The following is a 15,317-nucleotide window of genomic DNA, read 5'->3' as shown; positions in this document are numbered from 1 at the left end:
CTATAAGCCACTTGAAGACAGGGATAGAATTTTATTCTCGTTTGCTTTCCCTTTTCATCCAGTAGACGTTCTGTACATGTTGTTGACAACACGAACACCCGTGTCTGAAACTCAAACATTAAACAAGCGCATGAACAGCCACATAGTGCTTATGGGGAGGTCAGAAGTGGAGAGTAAAGATCAAAGGGTGTTTTATAATTGAGGCGAAGTTCAGAAAAAAGTAGCCTTTGTCGTTGTACCATGTTTAGACAGAGTAAGATGCTGTAATAAAGGAAGGATATTTTAGGAATGCTTAATTTTCAAGGACAGTTTTGCCTTCTGGAAGTATAAAGTGGAATGTCCGGGTGTTACAGCCTTAGTTGGAGGGAATTCAAAAGGCCACTTTGGGATGTTTGTCACATTGGATAGACGTGCCCTGATCCTGGACTGTATTTGTAAATCATCCTAAATCCAAGAAAATTTCCAATGGATGCTGTGAGATTACAGAATTATACCACTTTATCTTGAAATTTATATCTGTATCACAATATGGAGGTTAGAGTTCCAACACGTATTTTGAGGAGACACAACTTAATCCATAGTATCAGTGGACACTACAGAAGAAGAATAATAATGTTAAAAATGAAATTAATCTTACAAATATTTAATCTGTGCTTGATTTATACATGAAAATATGTTGGGGACTGAGGGAGTTAGATAAAAGTAAAGCTTTCCATCTCTGTTGGGAGGGGTGGTATTTCCAAGGAATGGGCTTCCTACCTTATATGACTGTGTTTTATAAAGCATACAACTATTATTCCATTATTGATCTTCTTTTCACAAGTAATTTTAGAATCCCTTCTTGCTAGACTCTGAAGTAATAAGTACATATGTTTTATGACTTCTTATCAATTTTGTATTATACCTTAATTTTCCATAAAAAGTGCAATTGGCTTTGTCTTTAAATTCACAGGGTTTTTGGTTTCATTTAACTGAGGAGGACATTTGCTAGGACTTCTATTAAAGCAACATTTTTTTCATAGCAGCACCTCTGTTAGGTGGCATGATGACTAATGGTTCTCAACTCTGGCTACACATCAGAAAAACTGAAAGCTTTAAAAATGCAGATAATGTAGACCCAACCCTGAGAGGATTCTGAATTGGTTGTTTGGGGTGATGTCCCAACTCTGACTTCTAGAAGGCATCTCACCTGATTCTGATGTGTGACCAGGATTGAGAACTACTCCCTAGGAAAACCACGCAGATAGCTGCGAATTCAGAAGTCCAGGTGGAATCCAGGAAGACTGCTCATAATTCCTGAAGGTTTGTCCTAAATCACTACCTATCGGAAGTCTCCAGAGTAAACAAAACAAACAAAAACAAGAAAACCCAGAAAAATGATTCAGAAATCCCTTGGAAAAGATGTCTGTATTTAAACAAGTGCAATGAAGTCGGTGGAAGGTTTCTTGGCTGAAGTCCTGTTGGGTGCACAACAGATATATTGAAGACTTTTGTTATAAAGAGTCCAGGAGAGTTTAAGAAAGTTTTTCTGTTTTGCAGCTCGGAGATTTTGTTCTCAGGAGAAAAGATACTTGGTGTGGATTTAGGCTAGGTTAATTTTAATGGAGATTGGATACAATGTGAAAACTAAATTTATTGCTAATGTTATTCATTGCAATTACCTGATAATTTTCAAACGGCCTTTAGCTTTTCTGGAGCCCTGGTGACACAGTGGTTAAGAGCTTGGCTGCTAACCAAAAGGTCGGCAGTTCGAATCCCCCAGCTGCTCCTGGGAAGCCCTATGGGGCAGTTCTACTCTGTCCTATAGGGTCACTATGAGTCGGAATCAACTCAACGGCCACAGCTTTGGTTTTTTTTTTAGCCATTTTAAAAATTATTTCAGATGAAAGCTTGTTTTCCAAATGCCTACCAGCCCTCATGCATGTTTGTTTTAGATCCATATGTAGATGGGGAGAAAGATTTGATTTCTCCAGCTAAATTGATTTTGTTTAGCCTTAGTCATCACAGTCAGCTTTAGCTTGATATTTTTATGATGCCGGCTTCTAAAATGTGTTATGGCAGATGACTGACCTTCTGATTAGTTGTGAAAGTTAGATTTGTGATCACAAATTTACTTTATATTCTAAAATAAACTTTTTATTTTGGAACAATTTTAGATTTACAGAAAAATTGCAAATACAGAATTCCCATACACCCCTTACCCAGTTTTCCCCATTGTTAACTTCTTACATAATGCCGGTACATTTGTCACAATTAAGAAACCGACACTGGTGCATTACTCTCAACCAAACTCCAGAATATACTCGATTTCACTAGCTTTTCCAGTAATGTTCTCTTTCTGTTCCAGGATCCAGTCCAGAGTCCCTCATTGCATTTAGCTACTGTATTTTTAAAAATAGATAATTAGAAGATTAGGCAGAGCTGTATGGAAAATGAGAGAGCAGATGTTGCATCTTTCTTTTCTCTATTCTGACACTTTTTACTCTCTTGTACCCAGACCCAGTGCGTCATCAAGGCCTATTTCCAGAGTGATGTCTAAAATTAATTTATTACTTTTTTCTCTTCCTCTTATCAAAACATCCATTCTTTCAAGTGCCCTTCATGTAGCAACCTGTTCAAAAAGAAAAAAGAAATTTGATAAACATATTTATATTATATTGCTAATGAATGACAGCTACTTAATATGTTAGCTTTCTAATAAGTTTCTGCATTTAAGAGTGTACCCAAAAGGTCATGCCCTAATCTGATAGAATGGATCCATAATGGTGCAATTGTGGGTACTGAGCTGGTTTTCAAGAAAGATGTTTTGTACAGGAAGCCTCCTTCTAAATCACTCCTGCACATTTTGCAAGGAATCACTCATCTTGCTTATTATACACCTGTGAGAGCTAGGGGCAGGTCCCTTGATTATATCCAGGCTGTACCTACACAGTGAGGTTGCAGGGCATGCCCAGGGTTCCAGCCACCAGGCCGGTTAACTAACTCTCCATCCTGAGTCAGCGCACAAGTAAAGGAGTGAGGCAGGATCTAAGGACCTCCCCAGTGGAGAAGAGAAGTTGTCACCTCCTAGTAAATTCCTCCAAGGTGTTTCAGATTATAGTGGTTCTTTGACCAAAGGTAGAATGTTTTATAAATGCTGATGTGGCTTTTGGTTGTATCTCAGACCTAAATTAAGATAGTGGAATCAGCCTGAAAGATTCTTTACAAGAGATCATTGGGTGTAGCCCCAGGTCCTCAGGCTGGATAATGGATACAGGTTATTTGCTAGTCAAACGTAGTCATTTTTCCCAACATATAATTATGAAAACGTTCAAACATATTACAATGTTGAAAGACTTTTATGTTGAGCACTCATATACCTATCACCTAGATTCTGCCATTACTATGCTGGCTTCATCACATACCTGTCCACCTAGTCATCCATCACTCCATCTTAATTTTTTTTGATGCATTTGAAACTAAGTTGCAGACATCAGTACACTTCTCTCTGTTGCTTTAGTAGTAATGTAATTATTTTTGAGAAAGCAGAGAGCAAGCATTTTATGCTCTTGAACTTCAGAAAACTATTGCCACAAAGAATATCAGATGATTTCTGATTATTTCAAAATGGATGGTAAGCTCAGGAATAGGATCTTCTTTTCATTCATTTTCATTGCTATTTCTCTTTGAGGACTGTGTCTTTCAAGTTTTGCTGCAGGATAGAGTTCATAAAAGTAAATGCTTGAGGTGACAATATTTCAGGTGTCACATTAGGGTCTGGTTCTCATCATTGAGAGAAAAATATAACCTGTCACACCAGTATTTCTGCTGGGAAATTTTTTTTTAAATAATTTATTTTTGTTGTTGTTGAGAAAATACACAGCAGAACACACATAAGTTCAACAATCTCTACATGTACAATTTAGTGACATTGATTATATTCTTCAAGTTGTGGAACCATTCTCACCACTCTTTTCCAAGTTGTTTCTCACTGCCCTGTAAGTTTCCTGTCTAATCTTTCGAATTACTTTTGTCAATTTGATTCTATACAGATAGATCTTAAAAGAACACAGTGCTCAAGGCATTCTTACTAGTTAAGCTAAACTGTTGTTTGGGTTTAAGTAGACTTCAGAGAATATTTTTGATTTAAGGTTTAAAGATTATCTCAGGGCAGTAGTTTCAGGGGTTCATCCAGCCTCCATGGCTCTAGAAAGCCTGGATACCATGCACGAAAATGTTTTTTAAAAATCCAACTCTTCATTATGTAATTTTTAAACTCAGTGAATATTTGTTCAAAGTAATTATTAAAGAAACAGGTTTTATACTAATGCTAAAATCCTTTCATTTGGGGGCCCTTAACTTTATTTATTTTTTTAAATTTTTATTGTGCTTTAAGTGAAAGTTTACAAACCAAGTCAGTCTCTCACACAAAACCTTATATACACCTTCCTACATACTCCCAATTGCTCTCCCCCTAAGGAGACAGTCTGCTCCTTCCCTCTGCTCTCTCTTTTTGTGTCTATTTCACCAGCTTCTAACCCCTCTACCGTCTCATCTCCCTTCCAAACAGGAGATGCCAGCATAGTCTCAAGCGTCCACCTGATCTAAGAAGCTCACTCCTCACCAGCATCCCTCTCCAGCCCATAGTCCAGTCCAATCCCTGTCTAAACAGTTGGCTTTGGGAATGGTTCCTGTCCTGGGCCAACAGAGGGTCTGGGGTCCATGACCATCAGGGTCCTTCTAGTCTCAGACCATTAAGTCTGGTCTTTTTACAAGAATTTGGGGTCTGCATCCCACTGCTCTCCTGCTCCCTCAAGGGTTCTCTGTTGTGCTCCCTGTCAGGGCAGTCATCGGTTGTAGCTGGGCACCATCTAGTTCTTCTGGTCTCAGGATGATGTAGTCTCTGGTTCATGTGGCCCTTTCTGTCTCTTGGGCTCGTAATTACCTTGTGTTCTTAGTGTTCTTCATTCTCCTTTGATCCAGGTGGGTTGAGACCGATTGATGCATCTTAGATGGCTGCTTGATAGTGTTTAAGACCCCAGATGCCACACTTCAAAGTGGGATGCAGAATGTTTTCTTAATACATTTTATTATGCCAATTGACTTAGCTGTCCCCTGAAACCATGGTCCCCAAACCCCAACCCCTGCTACATTGGCCTTTGAAGCATTCAGTTTATTCAGGAAACTTCTTTGCTTTTGGTTTAGTCCAGTTGTGCTGACCTCACCTCTATTGTGTGTGTTGTCTTTCTCGTCACCTAAAGTAGTTCTTATCTACTATCTAATTGGTGAATACCCCTCTCCCACCTTCCCTCTCTCCCCCCTCTCGTAACCATCAAAGAATATTTTCTTCTTTGTTTAAACTATTTGTCGAGTTCTTGTGATAGTGGTCTTATACAATATTTGTCCTTTTGCAACTGACTAATTTCACTCAGCATAATGCCTTCCAGGTTCTTCCACGTTATGAAATGTTTCACAGGTTCATCACTGTTCTTTATCGATGCGTAGTATTCCATTGTGTGAATATACCATAATTTATTTATCCATTCATCCACTGATGGGCACCTTGGTTGCTTCCATCTTTTTGCTATTGTTAACAGTGCTGCAGTGAACATGTGTGTGCATATATCTGTTCATGTAAAGGCTCTTATTTCTCTAGGATTTATTCCAAGGAGTGGGATTGCTAGATCATATGGTGGTTCTATTTCTAGCTTTTTAAGGAAGCGCCAAATAGATTTCCAAAGTGATTGTACCATTTTATGTTCCCACCAGCAGTATATAAGTGTTCCAGTCTCTCCACACAGCCTCTCCAACATTTATTATTTTGTGTTTTTTTGAATTAATGCCAGCCTTGTTAGAGTAAGATGAAATCTCATTGTAGTTTTGATTTGTATTTCTCTAATGGCTAATGAGGGAACCCTGGTGGTCTAGTGGTTAAGTGCTATGGCTGCTAACCAAAAGGTTGGCGGTTTGAATCTGCCCGGTGCTCCTTGGAAACTCTATGGGGCAGTTCCACTATGTCCTATAGGGTCACTATGAGTCAGAATCGACTCGACGGCAGTGGGGTTTTGGAATGGCTAATGATTGTGAGCATTTCCTCATGTATCTGTTAGCTACCTGAATGTCTTCTTTAGTGAAGAGTCTGTTCATATCTTTTGGGGGCCCTTAACTTTAAATCAAATTATGCAATGAGAAAAAAAATTGTCCTAAGGTATCTGTCTGTTATCAAGTTTAAAATATCAAATAGTGCATTCATTGTTGTTCAGTGGTTCTCTAAAAGCATCTGAAGGATCACTTGGTGAACTTGTTAAAGATACAGATCCTCCCCAGCTCCACAAAATTCTGAGTCACAGTTGGGGTCGGGCCTAGGAGTCTTCATTTTAACACATGTCCTCAGTGATTCCAATGCAGGTAGTCAGAATGACTTTGTGAAATACTGCTTTCAGACTTTTGAAAATTAATCGTCTCTGATAATTGTGACTTAACGTTAACTACATTGACCTTAATGTTCCCTTTTGGTTTCCATAAGTACTGTAACGGTGGCTCTCTTCACAGATCGCAGTGAATGCCAGCAGTATACCCGAGCAAATACAGTCCCTTTCTGTGCAGGACTCTCAGGTATGTTTCTGTGTCAGTCATTCATATTTGAGATACTCTGTAGGCAGAGATTGAGAAAAACCAGCATTTTAGAAAGATAGTTTCAAGGTAGTGCTTCAAAATCAGGGGCTTGTAAGCTCTCTTTTTTAAATGGCGTGGTGTAAACGAGAGCAGTTACTATTGACGGTGATTTTTTTCAGGATATCCAGCCTTTAAATGATAGGTTCAAAATCAGGAATTGATTACTAGACAGCTTCTGAAATGGATGGTACTGTGTAAAATAAGAAAAGGAAAGAAAATGAGTCACCATTCTGTTACATTCCAGCCACCAAACATACAGTTAATTTATACTTTTCTTTTTCACCCTTGGTTGGGTACAATAAGCTGTTTTCATAATTATTGTATCATTGAATTTTGTGGATCAATTTATCTCTGCAGCTTGACTTGTAAAAATCGTAGTCCAGTGACTGTGAAATGCCTTTATATTAAAAGTTATGTGACAGAAGACATGTGTCATGAGTTGGGTTAGGTGGTGGTGAAGGATACTGAGCAGTCCAAGAGAATGAATATGGACCTAGAGCCAGAATTTAGGCTCACAGTTCTGATTTTGCTGAATAATTAATAGGTAAACCCTTTGGCTCTCATCATGGTTATACTATAAAGCACCACCCTGCTTTGGACATTTTCCCCCAAACCTATATATTCCATATCAGTTCAGATCTATTCCTTCTGATACTTGTTTTATGAAACAGATACGTACTGTGGAGATGGTTAGAGTGATGGAATTTCATGGTAGCAGGAAGCCTGTTTGAGGTCAGATACCTAGTTCTTGGCCCTTGTTTACAGCTGACAAAGCAGAGACCTGCAGAGGTTAAGTGGCTTGTCTGAGGCCACACACCTGGTTAGAGGCTTTATGCCTTTATAGGCAACCCAGTAAAATGCCTTGAGATAAACTGTAGGGATTGGCTGAATGATAAAAAGCAAATTGGAGATAATAATAAGTCAGATACAAAGAGAGTAAAGGAAGCAGGAAAAGGGATTAGGGTATCTAGTACTGTATAACATTTATAGTTTATGGTGCATTATAATATATATTATTTTGTTTCCCCAACAATCTTTTGAGGCAGGTATTATCTCCATTTTGTAAAATCACAAATTGATTCGTTGAAATACTTGTCTGTGGTTGCATAGCTGGTCATTGGCAGAGCTAAATCTTGACCTGTAATTCCTTTTTTCCCTACTCCAACAAGAAGGTTGACTTGTCCCTGGGAATTGGTAAGGATAGGGCAGAGCCATGTAGTAGAGGCACTTCTGGTTGATGTCTGTGGTCCCAGAATAAGCTCTAGGTGAGAAAACAGGAAAGATAAACACTGGTCTGATCTACTGGGTTCCACGTTTCTTTGCATTGTAAGGTTTAAGGTCCTCAACCTTTGTTCCTCACCAAGGCCCAGAGAGTAATAGTCCATGACTCAGGTTGCAAGGTGCTGCTTTAGATGGTGGCACTTCTTTGGACTTACTGTAGCTTATACCAGTTGTTTATACTTCTCATCCTACCACTGAGATTTCTATAAGAAACCTTCATACCCACAATTGTGATGCAAATTAGGTATGATTCCATCCTTACACAGAGCTGTTATGAGGCCAAATAAGACAAGATGTGCTAACATCTAGTTTTGAGATTGCCAGAAAGAAAGGGCTGTATGAATTCAGGGGTATTGTGATTTTATTCATTTGTTTCCTGATAAAATTATAACAGCATTTCCTGTTTTGTTTTTAAAGGGCCAACCCAATGCTAGCGAAGACTATAGAGAAGCTTCTTGCGTTGTGAACCTCGTTTTAAGATTAAGGTAAACAATATTGCTGTTTACTTTGCCTCGTTTTTCCAATAGTACAATATTCTGATTGCCTCCGTTAACTTTCTTCATATTAGCATAAAATAAAATTGTTAACTTATTTGATTCCCTCAAACAACAAGTGTATGCTGTATTCCCAGGACTAATTGTTCTCTTGAATGTAATTGTGTACTAAAGAAGAATAAGAAGAAAAACACCATATGAGCATGTCTGCAGGCTCAGTGTACCCTTCATTAAGTATTTTTCCCTTGGCTTTTCCTTCTTTCTCTCTCTCTCTTTTTTTTTTCTTTTTTACAATGTAAGATCACAGTAAGAGATTTTTAATGAGTTTCTTTCACACTTCAGCAGTCAGTCTCTGACAGAAATAAACCATGCTTGTACTCTAAGTTGCCTGTTCAGAACATTTTTCAGTGGCAGGTTTGATCAGCCACTGTTGAGAAATGACATATATTTTGAAAGAACCCTCAATCTTCTAGGAAATGGATACAAATATGGTGCTTGACAGTGGAGATTTTATACCTACTGAGTGAAAGCTCTTTCTGTTCCAAGGACTTTTTAATTTAAAGGCTCATCTTTACATATATTCTTTGCTAGGGATTTGGTATCTCAAGACAACAGATTATAACTTTTTAAATTTTTTTCTTGTGTTTGTAAGTAATCCTGATTAGTATTCATAATTAGTGAATTTAACAATCTCCCCAAACTGAAACAGCTTATTCCCTTTTTGTCTGACTTTGGAACCAGTACTTCTTTATTTATTTACTTATTTTTCACTTTTTCATCTGTTCATTTATTCAACCAATATTTATGAGGCCTACTCTGTACCAGACCCTGTTATTTCCACAAAGTGCGGGAATGAGCAAGACTGTGGAAGTTATAGCCTGGCTCACTGAGTATGCCAGTCTTGGAAGTGACGTTTGGAATCCAGTGATCCAGTATCCAAGGAGTCCTGGTAGCACAGTGGTTAAAGCCCTTGGGTGCTCACCAAAAGTTGGTGGTTTGAACACACCAGCTGCTCCTTGAGAGAAAGATGTGCCATCTGCTTCCATAAAGATTTTCAGCCTTGGAAATCTGATGGGGCAGTTCTACTCTGTCCCATAGGCTCACAGTGAGTCAGAATTGACTCAAGAGCAAAGGGTTTAATCCAGTATCTTACTTTACTATGCAGAATCTTTCCTTAACGTCCCTGTTGAATGCTAACTTCAGCTCACTTTTTTCCCTATTGCTACCCCTTATGATACTGAAGGAGTCCTGGTGGCACACTGGTTAAGAACTATGGCCGTTAGCCAAAAGGTTAGCAGTTAGAATCCACCACGGCTACTTGGAGACTCTATGGGGCTGTTCTACTCTGTCCTGTAGGGTCAGTATGAGTCAGAATCGACTTGACGACAACAAGTTTGGTTTTGGTTTTTATGATACTGGAAGCTTTTAGATGTTAGATAGTTTTCTCCTTTTAAAGATTCAACTGATCTTATTCTGGCTCCTGTGGGCTCTAATTGTGTGCCCTTAGAGAAAATATCAGACTCTCTAGATAAAGATCCTCTCGGGAGCATGTTAAAAAACATATTTCAGAGACTTACCTCTGAATACTGTTTTGATCTAGACATTAGAACAATATAGGACAAATGCATGCCCTCATTTTTCTGACAGTCATTTGCAAGTCTTCTTCTCTTTTCCTAGGCAAAAGAATTCAAGTACCTTTAGTCTTTGTAATTATAATACAGTTTCCCTGTCAGCCCTCACACTCCTAGGTACTCCTGTAAACATTTATTCTGCATCTGCTTTTTTACCTTTTTCCTCGCAGGTCTAGGATATTGTTTCTCAAAGTTTGCGGCTTAGATCTCTAATCCTACAAGGTAGTAGACTTGTCCTAAGATAGTAGACTTGTTATGATGAAAGAGTTTCATGTTGAAATATGTTAAGACACAGTGCATTCTATGTTCCTACCTGTAGATACACATGTTCTTTAGAAATTGCAGTGAACATTAACATAGTAAACTTTCTAAGAAGTTCTGCAGGAAAGGAATTTGTTTACTCTAAAACCTATTTGACCTCAAAGCTCTTTGCGTAGAATTGTTTTTCTGCTTAACATTGTCCCTTTTAAATGTAGCACCCTTGTTAAAGTACTCAAGATGTGGTCTGAACTAATTGGAGAGTACAATAATGAGATCATGTGATTTTTGCAGTCCACCCTCTATATTTCTCCTAAATCAGCCCAAGTTTTTAATTGCCTTTTGAAATAGCCACATGCCTTGGTGACAAGTTTGGCATGACTCAAGAGTCAAAGAAAACCTCTTGATTTTGTTTGTTCCATTTGAAGGGCTGCCAAGCCTAATTCTGAACTGCAGCTCATGTTTGTTTGTGTGAGTTAACATTTATCACTGTAACAATTAACATGTTAGTTTTGACTCATTGCTTGTCTGCCATTCATCTCAATCATGGTTGTCAGTGTGTCATATTAGTTACAATGTTTGGATATATGTCACTTGCCAATCTGATAAAGTTGTCTTTTACATCTTTATCTGAAACATTAACTTGTACAACAGTTTTAGTGTGGACAGAGTCTTCTGGCATCTGTTAGAAACCATTTTTGGAATGGCTTTCAGTAACTATCTAGCATTCTTTGTTACACTTGCTCAACAAGAAACAAATCCAGTTGACCCTGTTGACTTTCAGTGGGCATTAACTCTTCCCAAGCATATCATAAAGGGATCTGATACTGTATTTTAATAAAAATAATGCACACCTTGTACATTTGTTTGCCAGCTGCACCATCCCCCTGTGAGGTATTTTCCTAAGCTCTATTATGCCAATTTTTTTTACATTTTGCTGTAAAAGGATTAGCATAGCATGCTTATTTATGAGAGTACCTGGGGCGGGGGGTGTGGAGCATGGTGGCAAACAAACGTAGAAGGAGAGCGTTATTTGCGTAAAATATGGTAAATGTGTTTCTGAAATTAAGACATACTATATCAGTGAGGAAACCCTGGTGGCGTACTGGTTAAGTGGTACGGCTGCTAACCAAAGGGTCTGCAGTTTGAATCCTCCAGGCACTCCTTGGAAACTCTATGGGGCGGTTCTACTCTGTCCTGTAGAGTCTCTGTGAGTCGGAATCGACTCGACGGCACTGGGTTTGGTTTTTGGTTTATATCAGTGACATTTTTCTGAATCTAACCACTTAGAATCACTTTCAAAAAATGGAAATGAATTGTAGTATGATTTACTTTCAGTAAACACATGTTGATGCCTAACTGTTGGTATCCTTTTTTTTCCCCTAAATATTTACAAGGCACTTGTTTAAACTAGTGTTTTTCAAATTTGGGAACTCATGAATCTCTCAAAATGTATCTTTGGACTCCCCTAGGGGAGTTCTTGTACTTAAGTTTGTGAAATAGCCTTTCAAAGTTAAAAGTTAAATGCCACTCATTACATTTTTGTGATCACTTTGTGCTAATGGAAACGTAAACAGTATTCATTCTGTAAATATTTATTAAGCACCTCCTATGTGCATGGCACTGTTCTACATGCTGTAATGCAGCAGTGGAGAAAAGAAAAGACAAATTGCTTGCCCTCAAGGAGCTTACATTCTAGAGGCTGGGAGATGAACAATTAAAATATTCAAATGATACACACCAAAATAGATAGATAGATTAGATAGATAGGTAGGTAGGTAGGTAGATGGGTAGATAGACAGGTAAATAGATAGGTAGATAGATAACGAAACCTGTTGCCATCCAGTCAATTCTGACTTATAGTGTAGAACTGCCCCATAGGGTTTTCAAGGAGTAACTGGGTGGATTTGAACTGCCGACCTTTTGGTTAGCAGCTGTGGCTTTACCTCTGCACCACCAGGGCTCCGATACACACACACACTTGCGTGTATGCGTGATATATACTTACATGACAACACACATATATACGATATATATAAAGTTCTGTGAAGGAAAAGCTATGTCAGGAGGATAGAGAGTATGAGAGAACTTTAGTCTGTGTTAGGGAAGGCGTATTCATTTTCTATTGCTGTGTAACAAGCTACCACAAGCTTAACAGCTTTAAAGCAGTACCTATTTATTATCTCATAGTTTCTGTAAGTCTATCTGGATTCTGTGCTCAGTGTCTCATAAGGCTAATATTAAATGTTGGCTGAGCTGCATTCTTATCTGGAGTTCTGGGTCCTCTTCCAAGCTCATTTGGATTGTTGACAGAATTCAGTTCCTTGCAGTTATAAGGGTTAGCTACTAAAGGCTACTCTTCTCTACAGGCAGTTCACAATTTGCCAGTTTGCTTCTTCAAGGGCAGCAGGAAAGTGTCTTCCTTACCTTCCCCAGGGCTTAGTGCCTCTTTTAAAAGGGCTTTCCCCTGATTAAGCCGGGCCCACCTAGAATAATTTCACTTTTCATTAACTCACAGTCAACTGATTTTAGACCCTACAGATGTGTGTAAAATCCCTTCACCTTTGCCATATAGCATAACCTAATCACTGGAGTGACATCCATGATTTTATAGGTGCTGCCCCACTCAAGGGGAGAGGATTATGCAGGGCATGAACACCAGTGATCAGGAATCTTGGGGGCCATCTTAGAATTCTTCCTACAACAGAAGCCTCTCTAAATAAGGTGATATTCCTGAAGGAAGTGAGGAATCAAGCCATGAGGCTGTTTGGAGGAAGAATCCTGGACAGAAAGAATGGCACTTGCAGATGTTCTGAGCAGGAAACATGTTATAAAAACAGCCAGGGAGCCAGTGTGGCTAGAGTGGTAGGAGGTGAAGGACTTAGAGTTAGCAGGACTCAAGTTATGTAGGGCCATGTGGAGAACACTTTAGATTTCACCGCTACTGGGTGGAAAACCATTGGAGACTTTGCGTAGAAGAGGGATATGATCTGAGTTAAATTTTAAAAACATCACTGTGATTTCTTTAGGAAGAATAGAGCATATGGAGAAGGTGGAAGGCTACTGCAATGACACAGTGAGTGATGATGTGGCTTGGACCAGAGTGGGCAGTAGTGGAGGTGGCAAGCAGCTATTGGGTTCTCGGTGAGAAAGCGAGAACTCAGAATTATTCAGAGTTTTGGCCTGAAAATACAGATGAATGGAATTGCTGCTTACTGAGATGGGGAAAGGAGTTGGAGTCCCATATTGGGGTAGAATCAAGAATTCAGTTTTGGGCATGTTAAGTTTGAGGTGCCTGTAGGGTCGCTATGAGTCGGAATCGACTCAACAGTAACAGGTTTTTGGTTTTTTATTAGACATCTACGTGGTAAAATGTGAAATAGGCATTTGTTTGGATACATGAGTCTAGAATTTAAAGGCAGTATCTCAGCTAGAGATAGGGATTTGAGAACTATTGGCTCATAGGGTATATAAAGCTATGAGACGAGATCACCTAGGGAGTGAGTGATAGTAAAGAGAAGAGAAGAGGTGTGGTCCAGCCTCACAGGAGGTAGAAGGATGAGGGCCAATCAACAGAAAATGAGAAGAGTCTGGGGAGGAAGAAGGAGAACCAAGAGAGAGTGATAGTCCTGTAAACCGAATGGAGAAAGTGTTTCAAGAAAGAATGAGTGAAAAGTTGAATCAAATGTTATTAATAGATCAAGTACAATGAGAACTAAGAATTCACGGTTGTATGTGGCAACATGGATTTTGGCCTTGACAAGAAATATTTTAGCCGCATGATGGAGACAATAGCCTGATTGAACTAGGTTCAAGACAGAGTAGCAGGAGAGAACATGGGAGTAATAAGTGTAAATGACTTGTTAGTATAAACAACTCTTCCTGGAAAATTTTCTATATAGGGAAGCAGGAAAATGGGGCAATAGATCAATGAGAATATGGGCCAAAAGGATTTTTTTTTTCTAAGTATGTTTATAGATTAATGAGGAGCCCTGATGATGCAAAGGTTAAGAGCTCGGCTGCCAACCAAAATGTCGGCAGTTCAACCCACTAGTGAGAGAAAGATGTGGAAGTCTGATTCTATGAAGATTTACAGCATTGGAAACCTTATCCGGCAGTTCTGCTCTATTCTGCAGGGTTGTTATGAGTCGGAATCAACTCGATGGCTGTGGGATAGATTGGTGGAAATGATCCAATAAAGAAGGAAAAATTGAATGAGAAGAGGGGACAGTTGTAAAACTGATGTTCTTAACTGAGTGAGTAGGGATGACATCCAGGCATTCATATAGAGAATGGACAGGGCATCTGTTGAACAGTGCAACCCCTATAAAGCGAGGGCAGACTGAGGAGTCAGGTAGAGATGCAAGTGGATTGGACAGATCGGGAGCAGGAGTGTGAAAGTCCTCTTCTTCTATCGTTTCTTTTTTCTCATCAGTTGAGGGTGAGGAGTGTGAAAGTCCTCTTCTTCTATCGTTTCTTTTTCTCATCAGTTGAGGGTGAGGAAGGAAAAGAAAGTGTTAAAAGTTTAAGAAGAGAAAGGAATAATTATCCAGGAGAACAGGAGAGTAAATTTACTTGGGAAATGTGGCAGGATTCATAGGCAACACTGGGGATCACTTGAGGTTGGTGACTGTGAATTTAAAGTTGGGGCAGTCATCATGGTCCCTGACAAGGACACTCTCCTGATGTCCCAGAGTAATTATGTGTGTGTGTGTAAGAGAGAGAAAGATTATAATTGAAATGGAAATGCAACATTTAAAAACATTTAGAGGATTCTGTGAGCACATTCACATCCCCAGTTTTAGAAACACTGTTTATGCCATAAATGAATATGGTCATAGAATCCCCATGGAGATGATCTCTCGTGTACAGGTGGCAGCCCTCTGCTCCCTTTTCTCCCCACCAGCATCCTCTTGTATGTCTGATTTTCTTCTCTTAGAACCTTCAAAGCAACAAGCTCTTTTCGTATCAAAAACCTGCCATCCAGTGTCGCTCCCTG

General features: G+C 39.1%; 1 protein-coding gene across 3 annotated transcripts in view; it reads left to right on the top strand.

Moving 5' to 3' along the window:
* The window catches only part of STK39 (serine/threonine kinase 39), a 346,663-nt gene that overhangs the window by 225,119 nt on the left and 106,227 nt on the right, over positions 1-15,317 (top strand). For all 3 annotated transcript variants that reach the window (XM_049887367.1, XM_049887366.1, XM_049887368.1), the window contains 2 exons: positions 6,532-6,594; positions 8,353-8,420. In XM_049887367.1, coding sequence (XP_049743324.1) covers positions 6,532-6,594; positions 8,353-8,420 — 131 coding nt within the window. The remainder of the gene's footprint in view (positions 1-6,531; positions 6,595-8,352; positions 8,421-15,317) is intronic.

Source organism: Elephas maximus, chromosome 6, assembly GCF_024166365.1.
Source record: "Elephas maximus indicus isolate mEleMax1 chromosome 6, mEleMax1 primary haplotype, whole genome shotgun sequence".
In the NCBI taxonomy this organism is placed as follows: domain Eukaryota; kingdom Metazoa; phylum Chordata; class Mammalia; order Proboscidea; family Elephantidae; genus Elephas; species Elephas maximus.
This window is presented reverse-complemented; position numbering and strand designations above follow the sequence as displayed.